Below are 18,259 nucleotides of genomic sequence, written 5' to 3' on the forward strand. Positions count from 1 at the left end.
ATAACATTGGTGGCGACTCCTCTTTTTCAATTTATTTTTCGCCGTCCCGTCGCGATCGAGGTTCCTACAGTTTTGTTCTTAAAAAAATAGCTAGGATAATCTCAAGTATGTACTTTTAAACCTTATATATTCATTATTTATAAACTTTTTCTTTTAGAAGATTTGGCAACCTCTGTCATACCCCACCCTATTTTTCTTTTAATTTTTTAATAAATTGGTCAACTCTAAGACCAACACTATTCATTCAATTCCTCCAATCGATGCAATGCATTCTTAAACAAGACCAACACTGTTCATTCACTTTTGGCGGTGATACTGTTTATTTTTATATATATTGAAAGGGGCTAAAAGCCCAAGAAACAACACACTAAGTTCACTTGCCACCAAAACGGTCCACCAGGGCTCAAAACTACTCACACTGTCACACTTCGGCTTATTGGGTCTGGTCCATTTTAAAATAAAATTTTAATGAACCAAAAAGATTGACCTATCAATCTAACTAATTTTTTTACAAAAAATTTCAATCTAAAATAAATTCTAATTTAAAATAAATTCCAATATAAATTAATATCATGTATATAACATTGAACTTAATTTAAAAAATGTATAATTTTAAATAGTCAAAACAAAAAAATAATTTATTAGAGTGATTGTCCATTAATATTCAATTTCATTGAAAATTTGAGAAGATAAATTTATAATAATTTTATATTGTTTAACATTGACTTTATTGTTATTTAAAAAAGTTATATATTATCAAATAATACATATGTAATAAAAAGTAGTTAACTGGATTGTTGGTAAATTGAATTAATTGGAAATGTAAGTGGGTTAGGTGGACAGTCCGATCCATCATGAGTTCAACCTAAATGGTTGAAAGTGAGTTGGGTTGGACTTTTTTATCCATTATGAAAATTTTCATCTTTTTCACCTGAACGAACCTTTTTTCAAGGTGGGTCGAGTTGATCTACCAGCCAAAATTTCTTTGACAACTTTTCTCACGTAGCATGGAGAAGATAAAAAAAAATTACATTATTCATTTAATCCCTTTTATTTATTTTTTGATTTCAATTTAATTTCATTTTTTAAGTGAGTCAATTTAGTCTCACTTTTATTTAATTAATATTAATGTTTTTTATTAAGATAAGTTAAACGATGTTACGAGACATGTCAACGCGAAAGACCATCTCATCTCCCTTACATGGAAAAGTTCTTTTCCACCATTAGATTATTTCATTTTTTACCATAGATTATTATTATTTCTTTTTAATTTATTTTATTTTACTCTTTCTCTATTTTGACCTTTTTTATTATTTTTCTTAGTCTTTATTCCTTTACTCCTCTTCAACTCCACCATTAGATTATTTCACTTTTTACCAGAGATTGTTATTAATTTTTATTTTATTTTATTTTATTTTACTCTTTCTCTATTTTGACCTTTTTATTATTATTATTTTTCTTAGTCTTTATTCCTTTACTCCTCTTCAACATTCACCGAGGAGAGTCGTGATGTGTTGTGGAGCCAATAATAAAAAAAATATAAAAATATAATATAAATAATAAAAATAATTTTTTTATAATATAAATTATTTATTATAAATTTAAAATATAAATTTATATATTTTAAAATATCTATTTAAAAAATTAAATATAATTTATATATTTAAACATAGTATTAATTTATATATAATTTATCATAAATTTTAATTATCTATAATAAACATGTATGTGTATTATACAAATTAAAATATTAGTTTATATTAATTTTGAAGATAATAATACTTTACTTTTATTAATTTATCAAGATTTATTACATTTATACACCATATAGTCTTCACAGATTTAACTCTTTCAAAATAAAGAGATAAAATTTAAAAATAAAGTGGACTATAATTATTAATTAAAAATTAATTATTGATATAATAATTAATTTTAAATTTTATTATATTAATTTGATTTTACAATTCTTTCGTTAACTTTGAATCCATATATATTAAAATTATATATATATATATATATATATATATATATACTTAGATATATAAGTAAATACTGAATATATAAATTATATTTTAAATTTATAATAAATAATTTATATTTTTATACTACATTGTTTTAATTTATTGATAACTTATTATAAAAATGTTAAAATTGATTCATAAATAATTGTAATAAATAAATATTGAATTAGATATAAAATTTTTAAAAAATTATCGTAAAAAAGTTTCAAAAAATATTTTCGTTCAATATAATTCTTCGTATTTTTATATATAAAATTGTTTTAAAAAATTCTTTTAAAAGTCGGTGATTTCGTATCAATTTTAATTAATAAAAAGTATTTTTTTAAATATATTTTAAAAAAATGTATTTGAAAAACGTAATAACAACATCTTTTTCCCATATAAATTATGTAACAATCTTATCGATTTAAAAACAAATATAGGAATACATTTTTCAAGAGTTATTAAAAGTTGTTAAAAAACACAAAACTCAGTATTTTATTCTATAATCTTATAATTTTATAGTTTTTAATAATTTTCAATCCATTATAAGAAACACGATCAGAGGACCAAAAGAGTATATCTGAAAGTCTTTATCTACCCATTTACATTTTATTTTATTTATTAATTTACACCATGTCCATACATGAAAGAAGAATGATACTAACCTTCTCTTCAACATTTTTTTATACTTTTTTTAACCAGTGACTGAATTTTATTAAAGATAATTTATTTAGACATGTTTCACAATTCATTTAAGAAGTCTCATAATTTAGAAATAGAACTCACCAAAATTTACAATTTTTTTGTCATAGTATTAGTAGCATTTGTTCCCATTGCAAAGGCAAGACATCCAATAGATACTTGGTCCAAAAATACTTTTTTATTTATTCAGAAAATTAAATTTGAAAAAGTTAATTTTTTACATTTAATTTACTAATTAAAAATAATAATATTCCTAGAAAATTTTAAATATATAAATTATATTTAAAATAGACCTTTTATCAGTCCCTGTGTGCTGTGTGCTCTCTCTCACTCACACACTCACTCTCTTACACACTTTCTCATCTCCAATTGCTTCAAAACCAATGGCACCCATTTCCTAAGACAGAGTCACCATGTCAATATACGACGCAGCGTTCGTCAACACAGAGCTATCCAAACGCACTTCCATCTTCGGCCTCCGCCTCTGGGTCCTCATCGGGATCCTCGTCGGATCCCTCATCGTCATCACCCTCTTCCTCCTCTCCCTCTGCCTCACCTCCCGCCGCCGCAACCACCCCCTCCGCCGCCGCGCCGCCACCCCTCTCGTCTCCAAGGAAATCCTCGAGATCGTCCACGTCCCCGCGCCGCCGGAGATCCGCGCCGTCGAGCCCCCCAAGGCGCCGCCGCCTCCCCCCGCCGCGGCTCTGTACTCCAGCGGAGAGAGCCGGGGCGCCGCCAGCGCCTGCGAAACGGCGTCGTCGATTGGGAGCGGGAGCGTGGGCCCCGAAGTGTCGCATCTCGGGTGGGGGAGGTGGTACACTCTCAGGGAACTCGAAGACGCCACGAATGGGTTGTGCGAAGAGAACGTCATTGGAGAAGGTGGATATGGTATCGTGTATCGTGGCTTGTTACCTGATGGTACCAAGGTTGCTGTTAAGAACCTTTTGAATAATAAGTATGTCCCTCTTCTTATGTGCTTCGGTTTCTTATAATCATAATTCAGTTTAATTGCAAGCCTAATGAGTCACTTCGCCTGCATGGGTCACCGTTTGACTCGGTTAAAGATCAAATTTTTAAGAAATGTAATAATTAAATTTGTCTATTTGGCCGGGAGGGAATAATCAAGGTGTCTGAGGAAAAATCAAGTTTTTATGATCTGAAGTTGGGTCTTTGTTAATCAAAAATTGGTGTCTATGTGAATTGGGGTTTCTTAATATGGTTTCCTGGGAGTGAAATTTTCATGGTTTTATGTGGTTCTTTGGCATTTTAAATCTGGCTTACGCGTAAGGGAATTTTTTTAGGGAGTTTTTTATGAAGAAAAATTGCTTGGGTTGAGCTAAATGAGTGTTTGTGTTAGGTTTGGAATCTGGGTTTACTTGCATCAGTTGCTTCAAGTAAACTAATGCTTACGGTGAACAGTGATTGGCTTTTTTATTGTTTGCTCGTGTTTTCTTCTGTCTTACTCTTGCTACTACTGTTTTCTACTTTTTAAACCAGTTTTCTTTTTCATGTGTTATTCTTGTCTTCTGCTGCTGGGTGTTGTGTTATAAAGTCGCTCACTTATGTCAAGGAAAGAATCAATTTTCTTTTCGGCTCCTTGTTTGTTACTACTGAATTGATAATGTTGTCACTTGTCAAGAGTTTCTGTAGTGTCATACTTTGTTGGATTTTTCCATTACTTACTGTTGCTGTATAGTGAAACTAATGTGGTCTTGGCATTGGCTTTGTCTCTCTTAGGAAGTAAGCACTTAATATTTAGCTCATTTTCAGGGGCCAAGCTGAGAGAGAATTTAAAGTAGAGGTAGAAGCGATTGGTCGAGTGCGGCACAAGAATCTTGTTAGGTTGCTTGGATATTGTGTTGAGGGGGCATACAGGTATTTTTTTTAACATTGAAGCTAGCAAGTTTGTTTTGAAGAATGTAACATTTGAATTTTGTAGTGAATATTCGATATTCTTATTGCAGGATGCTTGTGTATGAATATGTTGAAAATGGGAATCTAGAACAGTGGCTGCATGGGGATGTTGGACCTGTAAGCCCTATGACATGGGATATCCGAATGAACGTTATATTGGGCACGGCAAAAGGGTACTATATTCACGGTCTTGTATGCGTACACATATATCCATGTCGATGCTTGAAAGGTTTTTATCACTGGTGATTTCTGTGTTATCTTTTCAGATTGGCTTATCTTCATGAGGGTCTTGAACCAAAAGTTGTCCACCGAGACGTGAAATCGAGCAACATACTGCTTGATCGTCAGTGGAACTCAAAGGTTTCTGATTTTGGGCTTGCTAAGCTTTTGTATGCTGAGCATAGTTATGTCACCACTCGAGTAATGGGGACATTTGGGTAAGTATGATTTAACTAAGCATTTTCTTATCTTTATTGCCAATTATAATTACTTTTGGTTCCTGTAAGAGCAAAATGAGTTCGTGGTTATTATTACTCTCAAATTTAAGGTCCACGGGCAGTGATTCTTCCCCTTTCTCTTTCTGCAGTTATGTTGCACCAGAGTATGCATGCACTGGAATGCTAACAGAGAAGAGTGATGTGTATAGTTTTGGGATACTTATCATGGAAATAATTACTGGAAGAAGCCCTGTTGACTATAGTAGACCACAAGGAGAGGTTAGAATCCATTACCAACACAGTAAACAGTTTTGATATTGTTCATATTATACTTCTCTATGCAGTTATCCATATCCTTTTCCCTAACCGTGGAAATTGGAACTATTGCAGGTTAATTTAATAGATTGGTTGAAAACTATGGTTGGGAATCGAAAATCCGAGGAAGTAGTTGATCCTAAGCTTTCTGAAAAGCCATCCTCAAAAGCTCTTAAACGGGCTCTGTTGGTTGCTCTTCGATGTGTTGACCCTGATGCCAAAAAAAGGCCTAAAATAGGACATGTGATCCACATGCTAGAGGCTGAGGACCTCTTATTCCGTGATGTGTGTTCTTTTTTCATCTCAAATTTTCCGTTGTAGTCGACTCAACTAACAATAAGAAAGTTCAATTTTGCTATAATCTGATGCTTATCTCTTTTCTTTTGTCCTTCTTGTCTGTAGGATCGAAGGATTGGGGGAGAATCTTCCCGTTCTCATCGTGATTATCAACTAGAGCATAGGGACTCAAGAGTAGATAGACGGCAGATAGGTGGAGAGATCACTGATCAAAGTCAAAGTGAAGATGATAGTAGTAGATATCACCATCAACCCACCAGATGGAGATAATTGTAATATGATAACTAAAGCAATGTGTCATATTATTTTTCTTCCTAGTAGTTTGCCAATATTTATTTTTACTTGAATGATGAAAGAAGCGATTAGTCTCCCCCCTTGGTTTGCATAATGCCCCAGTTGTTACCTACCTCAACCTGGGGTTCTTTTGTATACTCTGATTCATTACTATAAAATTCAAAATTGTTTGTGCTTCTGTTCATAAAACAAGTAGATAAGCATTACACAAAATTGGAACTTTTCCCATGTGTACAAATATGTTATCAACCACCTGTCTCCCCACATTTTGTTTTTAGCATTGCATCCTGGTCCCATAATAGTTGTAATAGCATCATTTCATGAGTATAATTGGTGGGGTCAGTTAGATGCTTCTGAGCACCAGGCCTACCAGTACCATCCAGCTATCTTGATGGAAACAATGTCAATGCATTAACATCATTGCCAACTTCATAGTAGGATATTTGTGAAAGATGAACATGCTGGCTGGCTAATCAATATCAACTTTTTGTCATGAATGGCTTCTTACATTTCCCAAATGGAACAACAGGCACTGAGAGCAGGGAAGTGTACATACTGTCATTAGAAAGCAACCGTCACTGATTGGTGCCTGATTTTGAGTGTATCTTGGGGACACCCTTTTTTGTCTCTTCATGCATTCTTCAACGGTTGGTTAGTTTCTTATGACTAGATATAGCGCCCCTTGAAATGCTTAAACAACTCTTTAGAATAAAATTTTTTCACCTGGTTCATTGCATTTCATGTGTTAATTTCTCTGTGCTTTGGAACCTGACATTGACTTGGATTAGTAATCATAACATCCAAGAAAGCTTTGTCAAAAAAGGCCTTATCAAGCTACATAGATTATTGACTTTTTGTCAACTGTGGACCCTTTGAGAATATAAATAAACCAACATAGTATTTGTTTAGCCCGTCCTGATATTTCTTTTTTTAGTAATTATTTTGTAACTTTTCAAAGTGTAAAATGGGCAATCATATCATGGTCTTAACCTTTCCATTCTCGTAAATGTCCAATTAAATGTTAGCAGCATAATTTAGAGATAAGCTCAGCAGCACAATTTAGAGATCAGCACTTATATTTTTTAATTTATTTCTCAGAAGTCGCTTTCTTGCAGAAGTTGTTGGATTTATATGCACACTAAGCAGTTGGTGGTAAGACTTGTTAAAACGACACGGAACATACTAGTGAACCTTGTTTCATGTGTAATGTGTTTTTAAAATAAAATAAAAGGGTCGTCGAGCTAAAGTAGTACTACTATATCTTAGCCACACTGAAAAAGGGTGAAACTGTGAAACTGTGAAGAACATAAAAGGACCCCCTTTTCTGTTTTATCGGTATGTCAAATGTTACCTCAATGTACTCAAATGGTGTGATGTGTACTAACCCAACTACAATCAAATAATTACAGAGTTTTTTGTTTCATGAATTTTTATATTTTAAAATAGGAGTTTTACTAAGTGTACTTATGAATAAATAAAATATGAATATCACTTCCTTTATTCAAAATAATTGTTATTTAAGGTTTTAGGCAATAATTGATAAAGTCATTCAATAACTTTAATTTTGGGAAAATATAATTACATTTGATTAAATCATAGTTTTACCCCCTTAAAACTTTCTCTAATTCTCTTTCAGTAAAAAAAAAAAAAAAAGAGTTCTATAATTCTATATAAAAAAAATACTCCCTCTTATCCTTTTTTTTTAATATATATAAAACATTATTACTTAATTTATCATGATTAAAATCTAATTGATGACATCGTACTTTTAACATTCATAATACACTTACTCTATTAATTACTTATTTAATTAAAAGAAATGTCTTTATTTAAGTGTATTTTTTTTTTAAAAAATAATGCAAAAAAAAGAAGATTTCTGTCGGTGAATAAAAAATAATTCTAATGGTTATTATATATATATATATATATAAAGTAAACAATACTTTTGATTTGGATTATATAAAAAATGCGGGGGGATTAATGATAAAATTCAAAAATATTTTCTCAATCTTTATAACAGTAATTTAAAAAAATTAAAACTTCTAACATTATAATAATATTTTTAAGAAAGTAATCGTTGTGACACAAATATCTTTTCTCTAGGATCTGGTTCAAAAGAGACTTTTAAAATGTACTATAAACTCCGACAATGGCATGGATGGTGGGTTGAAGAAGTGTGTACTCATGTGATGCTCTTGATGCCTTTTAATGTGTTGGCTGTTTGGGCACACATGTACAATTAAATATACGAATATTTAAGTTTATTTTTATTAAATGGTTAAGATTCATTCCTTACAATTTCATTTCCCATAAGGTATTTGCTCTAACATCTGCAAACTACTCCCTTAGTTTCTTTTTACTACGTGGTTTTTTAGTAAAATTTTGTATTTATTTATTTGTTATTTTTAAATTTTAAATAATATTAATTATTGTGTTATTAATTATATCCTTATATTTTATTTAATTTTTAATTAATTTACACATGATAATTAATACAAATTTATTGTGAAACAAAAATAAAGGAGAATATAATTAATAAAGGAGAATATAATATAAAATATTAAAATTATTCTATGAAAAATAGAAAAATTATTATATTTATTGACTTGTTTAAAACAATCTTAAAAAAAATAAAGGTATTCAATTCTCTCCAAACTTATATATAAACAAAAATTACTTGAATTTACATATATTAAAGAAATTAGTTAAGTTGATTTACATAATATTTGGTTGGAGAAAAATAGAGGAAAGTGGAGGAATTTTTTTAAAAAAATTTTGTTTAATTTAATTTTTAAGAGTAGGGTTTGATAGGAGAGAGGAGAGGAACAAAATTCCTCCTAATATAATGTTAGCTCCCCTCCAATATTGGGAGGATTTAGAAAGGAGAAGAATGATTTTAAAATACTTAATATAATATCTAAGATATCCTTATTTATGTTATTAAATTTAAAATTATAAAGATACAAAAATAAATTGGTTTTCAAAATCCTTCCCCTTTCCTTTCCTTATGAACCAAATAAGAAAAAAATTATATCCTTTATTATGTTAAAATCCTATCTCTCCTTCTACTTTTGAACTAATTAGACTCTTAATTTTATTGATTCTGTATAAACATTAAACTTTATTTTCTAAACGACCCTTAACAATATTTATTGAAAATAGTAACTGCATTTAATTTAAGATATATTTTTTGAAATGAAAAAATAAGTTAGAATTTGTTTATATTTAAATTAAAAAATTTAAATACTTTTTTCTTATATATGAATCCAACTGTAGTATCTTGCATCATAAATGATTTGTCTTTGAAAGTGTGTGTGATTCATAACTTCTAGTAAATTGAATTGAGGAAAACTATGGCTCAGCATATACAAGAAATAATGTGTTAAAATCTGAACCATTAAGAAAATAAAATTATGCCAAAAATTTCAGAAGTTGTCATAAAGAACATGAAAATAAATTCTCATGTCAAAGTTGTTGTCAAAAGTTGGCCGAGGCAAACAAGATTCCAATTCTTGTTTTTAAAAGAAAGATATATGTATGGAAAAAATGTTTAAACATTCTATTTAATTGAAGAAAAAATCATAAATAATTATAGGAACATCATATCATTTTTCTTTTAAAAATATGCTTATGTATTATGAATATGAAACAATGGGTTCAGACAATCTTTTGCATATTTTTGTTTAAACTGTTCTAAAGTCACAAGAATCTTGTATGTTCAAACATGAGATTTAAACAGATTTTTTTTAAATAGTAATGTTCAAAGATTTTTCGCAACTAGCAGGTAAGGAATAAAATCACAGATCCACATTCAGTCCTTTAAAATTTGACATATTTTATGAATATTAAAGAATCAAGTTGAACTTATTTTTTTAAGCCATTAAGAGTTCCAACTTGTACACACACGTGCTCAGCTGCTCATCATATTTATTGGCATTGGAAAGAGGGAAGAACCAAATATTACTATATAAAGTTTCTATTAGGAAAGACCACTGATTACAAAGCAATGTCTTCAAGAAAGTACTATATATTCTATTCTAAAGTGTTCTTTCACCATTGTTATTTTGTAAACTTGTGAGGCAACATGACGTAGAAGAAATAAAGTTGGATCTTTGGCATATTCTCTCTTTGACCTATTAGCAGAAAGTTAGAAATTTAAGTGACTTTCTTGGTATGGTATGCTCCATTTAGTTCAACCTTTTTCAGAAAAAAAAAAAATAATATGCTTTATTCAGTTCATAGCCAAATTAAGCCAGCCATAACTCTCTTTTCAAGTATATTCCACCTTTAACATGCATGTTATGACATAAATTGCACAAATTGAAGTGTTCTTTTGTCCAAAAGTAAGGAAACAACACTATAAATCTAAATCTATACAGGATCTGCTTATGGAGATATTAAGTTAATCTGGGACTACTAGACAAAATCTAGAAAAATAAATATATATTGATAATTATTATATTTTCAAAGAGATTTATTTTTTACTATCAATTGAATCAATTTTCATACTAATAATTTCATTGTACATATAATTTCCTTTCACATTATATCCAATCGGCTTTACTAATCAATTAGAAATGTGTGAATTAAGAGGAAAAAAAAGGTTGCACTTTGAATTTATTCCTTATATAGTTGAAGAGAAAATAAAGAAACTAACAAAAAGAAGAAAAAAAGAATAACTCATTCAAACAAAGGTTATGAATTAGAATGGTTTGACTGTCATTTCTTTTTGAGTCTTCAATCTTGTAGCACAAAATCTCAGCAATAAATGTGTAGAATTGTATAATATATAATGAGATTAAATAATGGCAAAAACTTTTCATTTCTTAAATACACGCCAAGGTTAGTAACGAAGAATATACTATCCCGCTCTTTTGTTATAGAATCTAAAATTTTAAATTAATTTGATTCTTTTTACAAGATTCAATTTAATTTTTTCATAAAAAATTATTTTTATTAAATGTTTTGAATTCGACAAGAAAAATTTATTTAATTTATGTCTCTTAATATATTAATAGTCTCAATATTTTGTTTTTAGAATGCAAAAATTTTATAAATATATATTAAGCTTCTCATTAATTTAGAAGTGATTTTATAATCAAATAAATTTAAGACATATTTATTAGTCTTAACTTTAAAAATTATTTTTTCTTAATTTTAAAAAATTATTTATTTCAATCTTATAATAAATAAGTAAGGAATTAGTTTTTAAGTAAACGGAGTATTTCCTACTACGTTATTGTTCAACATGTGGCATGTCATTGTAAATTATGTTTGCCACTATCGTCTTTCAACATATATAACAACAATTAGCACGAAAAAACATTAAATGTAGTGGTTTGGTGGAAGATAAATAATGGTGAGCTATTGCAGTAGCACATTCAACGGTATAAAACTACAAATAAGTAGAATATCTTTCACTCGGTGTTCCTAAGAATCTCTATTTGAAGATTTGGATATGATTTATGATTGGATATCTTGACATTGTTTATTAACTATTATCAGCCTTATCCCCCTATTTTCCAGCCCTCATTTTAAAGAGTAAAGTGAGAAATTATATCATTTAAGTAAAGAATCAATAATTAAGATTTAAACAGTTACATAATTTATTATATTTGTATTTACTTTGAATCTCAATCTAAACCCCTAATTTTTTAATAAGAATTTATAATTTCTCACTTTTCCTTCTAAAAGTAAATCTCGCACTTTATAAAGACGATGCAACATCAGAACCGGCAGGTGCATGAAAAATCTGTTCAATTTGAAAGAAATAATATATACTCATTTGACAGATATTGGACATTTCAACAAAAGATCAATGCTATTAGCACCCTTTTTACCAGACTTATACTTATTAATATACTATTTATTATTAATTTTTATAAAATAATTTAATCATTTCATAATTAATCACTTTTTTCAAGCAAGTATTGACTACTGAGTTTTGAAAAAAAAAAAAACAAACAATAAAATCGTGTCGAATGGGATGCGTTGTTAGCATTTTTTGGGGGAAATTTTTTTAGCAAGGAGCATAACTGGTAGTTTCATTTGTCTCTTGAATTGATCAACCTTCTGCCCTACAAAAAGATATTCGCATAAAAAATTATCTCCATTTTCCCGACAGCGTTTTAAACGCATAGTTTTAAAAATCGGACCGGTCATCGAACCGATTAAGGTACTGGGTCAGTAGGTCAAAGGTTGAACCGATAGGTCACTAGTTGAACCGCATGACTCGATTTTTATTTATTTTTATCAAAAAATATTCATATTAAATATATTTTATACTTATAAATTTTAATAAATTCATATCTTATTTTAAATTTCAATTTTTTATCTTATTTAAAATTATTTTTATTTTTATTTTGTAAAAAAATACATAAAAAATTATATGTTAAACAGTATATTAATACAAATTAAAAATATAAATAATATGTACATATATAATATGCTTGCAATTAATATCACAAGATAATATATGTAATATTTACATAGATATTATATTATTAAATATATAATTTAAAATTAATAATATACTATAAAAGTTATTTAAGTTGTATATATTGCAAACAAATATATTAGAACAAGTATTCATTGTTATATTTAATAAGATTCCTTGCTTTTCTATTAAAAGATTCAATTTTCGTTATTATTTTTGTGATTTATGGTCCCTTAAAAAAATTTAAAATAAATAAGAAAAAAAAGTGGTTGAACCGGTTTGACCCACCGGTTCACCGGTTGAACCAGAAAATTGACCGGTTCAATCCGGTTTGAAACGGGTCGACTGCATAACCGATCCAACTTAAGATTCAAACCGGCTGGACCACCGGTTTCCGGTCCAACTGGTCCGACCGGCCGGGTCGGTCCGGTTTTTAAATCACTGTTTAAACGGACTAATGTTGTGAATTTTCAAATATTAATCAATAATCCATTCATTCGGAGTAGTCTTGCAGCTTGTAAGAATCGAAAATTAACAATTCAAAACAACGTCCAAATTGCTTATAAAGTCTACTTGGGCAATCATTAAAATTTGGTAATTGGTAATACATGACATAATATTCGTACCATAAACTATAAATGCAGTATCTTAAAATGCAGTGTCTTACAAATAAACTATATAAATTTATCTGACTTGTCTGATTCTTGTACAATAGTTGCCTCAAAATGTCAGGAGCTAGAACCGACCATTAGCAATGACATCCAAAAAATAATAGAATCTGTCAGTATTGCAATCTGATAATTAAAATGCTTTCACTGTTTACCCAGACAACTTCCCTGGACCTCGAACATTTGCGGTGGTGATACTGTCATATAGTATTAGACAGCAAAGAACATAGGAGAGGGAGGAACTTTGACCACCGATTTTGAATTCACGTTGGAACTCCAACCGTTGCTATGACCTTAAACAAGCAAAACAGCATTTATACAACCATCATTTTCTGGGTTATTAGTAACTTGAGCGTATTTACCTGCATTCATGACAAATAAAAAAACCATTGAGCCAATTTTAGTAGAAATTTCAGGCAACCATATGATAAAACCAAGACAAGTAATATTACCCCACACAACTTTCCCCGCAGGTGTGACAAGACCAAGTTCACTAACATTCACCTGAAATTATATTAAGCAGAGAAATGAGCAACATATTTTGATAGTAAATCATACTACAAAACACAGTATACCTCAGTACACATCAGAAGATAAAAGGGCCAAATTGAGATCAACTTAGATGCCTTTAATAGTGAGTATGGAAATAACTCATTAAGAAGAGCAAGAAATATAAATACCTCAATTATAGTTCCCTTGGTAATGACACCAAGAGAGGTGTACATAGGACCATTAGGATTTTTCTTTACTCCAATTATTTCTAGATTGAATGTGCACTTAAGTTCTGGATGAGTAACATGAGCTTTAGTGAACCGCAATCCTGTTGGACGAATAAACCGTTCATACTTTGGAGGTTTTCTGGTAAAACCAGGCCCAACAAATGTAGCTTTGGTAACCATTCTCTTCCATTGCTTGGCTGCAAAATGGTGAGCCATGAACTATCAGATGTGTTTCAGGAATAATCATTATGCATTCTGTCTAATACCCTTCAAAGTATTTATGATGTACTAATAGAGTAATAGACTGTAGAAAAGTTGACAGGCAGACACCTTCACAAACAAGATAGATAATTCTTTTATCATTTAATAAAATCATAAGACCATGATTAAAGTAAAGATTTCTAGTACCTCAAGTCCTCAACCTATTTCAAGCAAAGAATGCAGGAAGGACAATCATTTAATGTTAAATAATACTTGAAAATAACATTTTTATACTATTTTAATCATGTGACACCAATTGAGATCATACAAGCAATAGGTTGAAAAGCTGAAGCCAATCAATTTTGGACAGAAAAATATATGATACTTACTCTTTCTTTTCCCAGACCGGACCACTTTGAACATTTCATCTTCAGCCACAGGACGCACCTGAGAAAGGAAAAGGCATACATTCACGTAAACACAAGGAACACATCCACACCCCCTGGGGCACCATTTCATTTGAAAAGAATACAAAATAAATCATGAAACAGGAATCTATAACTATACTATAAAATTGACAACTGCTGTCAACTGTTCATTGTACTTTTCTAAATGTGAATACTGATTAGCAGTTTTTACCATCAATTGATGCTGGTGTTATATGATCTCTATGTGATTGGGTGCCAACTGTAAGGTGCTTTTTCCTATTCATTTCTATCTTCATTCTCCACTATTTTTCGTTCACTCATCTGAATTTTAATTTTAATCTTGAACCACCCTCTGCTCAATCATTTCGTATCACTGACATCGATCACCTAATGCGAGCTTGTTACAGTTTCTCAATTAAAGCAGCTATGGATGGATCTAGCTCCTTAATTGCTGCCAAGTTCATGCCCTTCTTGCCACAACCACTGTCATACATAGCGGTCGTTCCCAACCCATAGTTGTTAATCCCAAATAGTGGCACCAGAGATGCCTACCCTTAAAATGCTTTAATGGCATAGCGAGTATTGGGATGACTACTGTTCTAAGTTCTAATCAATTAGAATTAAAATAAAACTAAAGGGCAAACTTAGAAGAAAGCACAAAAAACAGTGAGATGACAACCCCTTCAATGTGACTAAAAATAGAACAAAGGAAAGAACAGAGCAATGCAGCAAATGTCAGAGTTGGCTGGACATTGACACATTTACCAAAAATGGCCCCAGAAGTATGAGATGATAGAAACTATGGAGAACAGAGGCTACTGGCCAGAAACTGCCAAAGGTAACCAGAAAACACGGGGAATGCTGGAAATGTTACCAGAGAATGGTAGGTGTTTGTGGAAAAGTACACAACAAGTGCTTCTTAATGCTAGAGTGTGTGCAAGTGACAATGAAAGTAGGATTTCAGTTCTGATTCAAAGGATGGGGCAATAACCTGCATTGCCCCACTAAAACAGCCCTATATGGTGCTGTTTCATGATGTAAACAGGTTTTCTTGCAACTCACTTCAAAAGTGCCCGCGCCAACTGCGATTTTGCACAATTTTGACCATTATCACAGCCGTGACAGCTTCAACTTCAACATACAACTATATTCAATTAGTAGTATGTTCCAGCCACTCCACGATGTGATTCCACAATAGCTCCACTAATTAGCTCTATTAATAACTATGTTCCATCCAAGCAGCAACCAGTAACCACTACCAATAGTTCTCCTCTAGTACTCTATCACTTTAATATTTTCCAAAGCACCTTTCATTTGCCCATTCTTTCCATCTGTATGTTTGCTTGAAGCCAATGTCAATTGGGACTGATTGGATAGGCTTTCCGGAGGGGACTTTCCCTTTTTCTTTAAGTGGAAAAAAATACTATTGTTTTACTAACAATATTATTAAATTTTGTCCAGAATTTGATTTATGCATGCAGAGCACAGATTCACTGACTGGCAGTAAACAAATTTCAAGAGAAATCAATTAACATCGTCCAAGCACAATGTACTGAATGCAATCTCACCTTAGGCAGAGGAACATCCCACTTCCCAGCCTTCTCCTTTCTCTTTTGCTTAATAGTGTTGCTGAGAACCTAAAACCAGAAATTTGTCAGATCACTGACCAGAAAAGAATCAAGAGTCAAAACCTTCATTCAAAACTTCAAGCCATACAAACCTTTGCTCTGGTCGTGTTATCACGGTCCAGAAGATAAGCAGGAACTGCTCCATCCTGAACATTATCATCACTCTTGCGCCTCGAAGTTGACTCCTCATGCATGGCCAAACTGATGATACACACAGCAGTAACATCATTATCACATAAGACTTGACAACTACAATGCTAATTATCTAACAACAATCAACAGCTCCTCCATAAACAAACCAGTCAAAACTAATCCAGATTTAAAGAATCAACCACGAAAGTTTTTAGCATGAACACAAAAATGCAACATATCAACAACAAAAAAGCTGCGACTGCATCATCAGCACCTACAAGCTAACCAATAAATAACAAAAAAAAAAAACTCAACAAACTACACAAAAGCAGTAAAAAAGATAAGGTTCTCACGTCTTCTTCATCTGCGCCTTTTCAGCGTAGTTTTTCTTGGCAATGATCTTCCCCTTAATACCAAGAGCCTGTTCAACACGAATGAACAAAAATCCAATTAGAATTGCAACAACACAACAGCATAACAAGTTCACGTAAACACAACTTAAATTACAGATTTCAAATAAAAAGTGGCGAAACCTTCTGAGCCATTGCAGAGCGCTTGTGAACTTGACGAGCCTCTTTCTTGCGCTTGCGCTCGAAGTGGTCGAGGCGGTAGCCATAGTCTCTTCGGTGACGCTCAATGTAATCCCCTTGCGGCTACAGTTACACAGAAACGGAATCAGAAAATACATACGAGGGATTTGGGAAAACGGAAAGAAGGAATAAGCGAAGTTGAAGAACGAACCATGGTTACGACGGCGACAGGGTTTTGGAATCAGAGAAAGGTTCAACAAAGAGAGAGAGATGCAGTGTCGCCCTAAGCTACCGGTGCTGCGAATATAATGGATATCAATAGTTGGGCTTACAACTGGACTGCGTCATAATTGGGCCGTATGCACCACTAAATAAACTTGACTCACAAGTTTCTGTACTAAAAAAATTTAAAATATTTAAACATATAATTGATGTTATTAAATTATTAAAAATTTAATTTAGTCCCTTAATTTTTAAAAATATGTACTATTATTTTTTTTCTAATTGAAACTAAACATATTAAATTTTTTTAGTAAAAATATGACAAAAAAAATTTTTGTTCTTTTTTTTTGTGACAAATGTATAAAAATAAATAAATAAAATAATGAAAGAAAAAAGGGTAAAAAAAACAAAAATCACATCCAACTCCTATAAGTGGAGATAAGGAGTTTTCAATGCATTCACAACCAGTAGCAACTGAAGAACAACATTTGATTCTTTAAGGATCGTTAAGGGAGTATTTGATGTTGAGTCCATTTTTTTTTTCAACTAGTTCGCATAATAGTTCCCTTGCAAAACATGTAAAGGAGAGAGAAGCTTCATGATCTACTCATCAATTCTCAGATATATGCAACCTCATTTGTGTAGTGATGTTGAGGATTTATACCCTCCTAAACAAGTTGTACTAGATAAAGAGAGTTTGACTAACACTTGAAATGAGAGAAATGTTTATCCCAACACAACTCTAACCCCTTAATAAGAGCCATAATTTAGCATGAATATTGTTGGACATGCCAAGACTTTCAAAGAATCCAAGTATGAAACAGTCATCCAAGTCTCACACCAAGCCCCCAAACCCAACATAGCCAGTGCACTGCCATTTGCATTTAGCTTTACCCAATGTGGAGTTAGTGCTTCCCAAACCACCAATTGTGGCACGGTATTTTGCTTGCTCTATAGGTTACCCTTTTCAAATGATATCTTGCATGCACTATGCTCCACGTACACCTTAGATATAAGGATAAGCAATGCTTCAAGCACATCATCAAATACCACCTTGTGTTTAAGACTTCTACATGACCCACAACATAATTGTATAACTATTCCGTGCAAGCCTATAAGCCCTTTCAACCATTCCATTGTAATCACATTATCCATTAGTGAAGAGGAGGAGACTAAACCCAATGAATGACAAAGTTATCAAATTAACCAACACAAATAAACAATGGTGAATTAACTCTATTACTTGATGATAATGAGGGTAAGTATCCACACTAATGATGTGTCACTGTAAAAAAGTCCTTCTTGTGGGGATTGAGTTTTGTCATACCTCCCA

General features: G+C 31.3%; 2 protein-coding genes across 2 annotated transcripts; one reads left to right on the forward strand and one right to left on the reverse strand.

Moving 5' to 3' along the window:
• The first annotated feature begins 3,016 nt into the window (after positions 1 to 3,016).
• Positions 3,017 to 6,154, forward strand: LOC109795243 (putative serine/threonine-protein kinase At1g01540). The gene is made up of 7 exons (XM_020354690.3): positions 3,017 to 3,660; positions 4,476 to 4,580; positions 4,670 to 4,792; positions 4,886 to 5,056; positions 5,206 to 5,335; positions 5,447 to 5,656; positions 5,774 to 6,154. Exons 1-7 carry the CDS (start codon positions 3,119 to 3,121, stop codon positions 5,936 to 5,938), a joined length of 1,446 nt encoding a protein of 481 aa, XP_020210279.1. The 5' UTR covers positions 3,017 to 3,118; the 3' UTR covers positions 5,939 to 6,154.
• A 6,800-nt stretch (positions 6,155 to 12,954) lies between these two features.
• Positions 12,955 to 17,056, reverse strand: LOC109797362 (Ribosomal protein S8e family protein). The gene is made up of 9 exons (XM_020357417.3): positions 16,916 to 17,056; positions 16,708 to 16,827; positions 16,528 to 16,595; positions 16,135 to 16,243; positions 15,983 to 16,051; positions 14,376 to 14,433; positions 13,747 to 13,982; positions 13,519 to 13,570; positions 12,955 to 13,428 (listed from the first exon to the last, which is right to left on the reverse strand). The coding sequence occupies exons 1-9, from the start codon at positions 16,916 to 16,918 to the stop codon at positions 13,361 to 13,363; spliced, it is 783 nt and encodes a 260-aa protein (XP_020213006.1). The 5' UTR covers positions 16,919 to 17,056; the 3' UTR covers positions 12,955 to 13,360.
• Between the last annotated feature and the right edge of the window lie 1,203 nt (positions 17,057 to 18,259).

This window comes from Cajanus cajan, chromosome 3, assembly GCF_000230855.2.
Source record: "Cajanus cajan strain Asha chromosome 3, NIPB_CcT2T_4, whole genome shotgun sequence".
Lineage (NCBI taxonomy): Eukaryota > Viridiplantae > Streptophyta > Magnoliopsida > Fabales > Fabaceae > Cajanus > Cajanus cajan.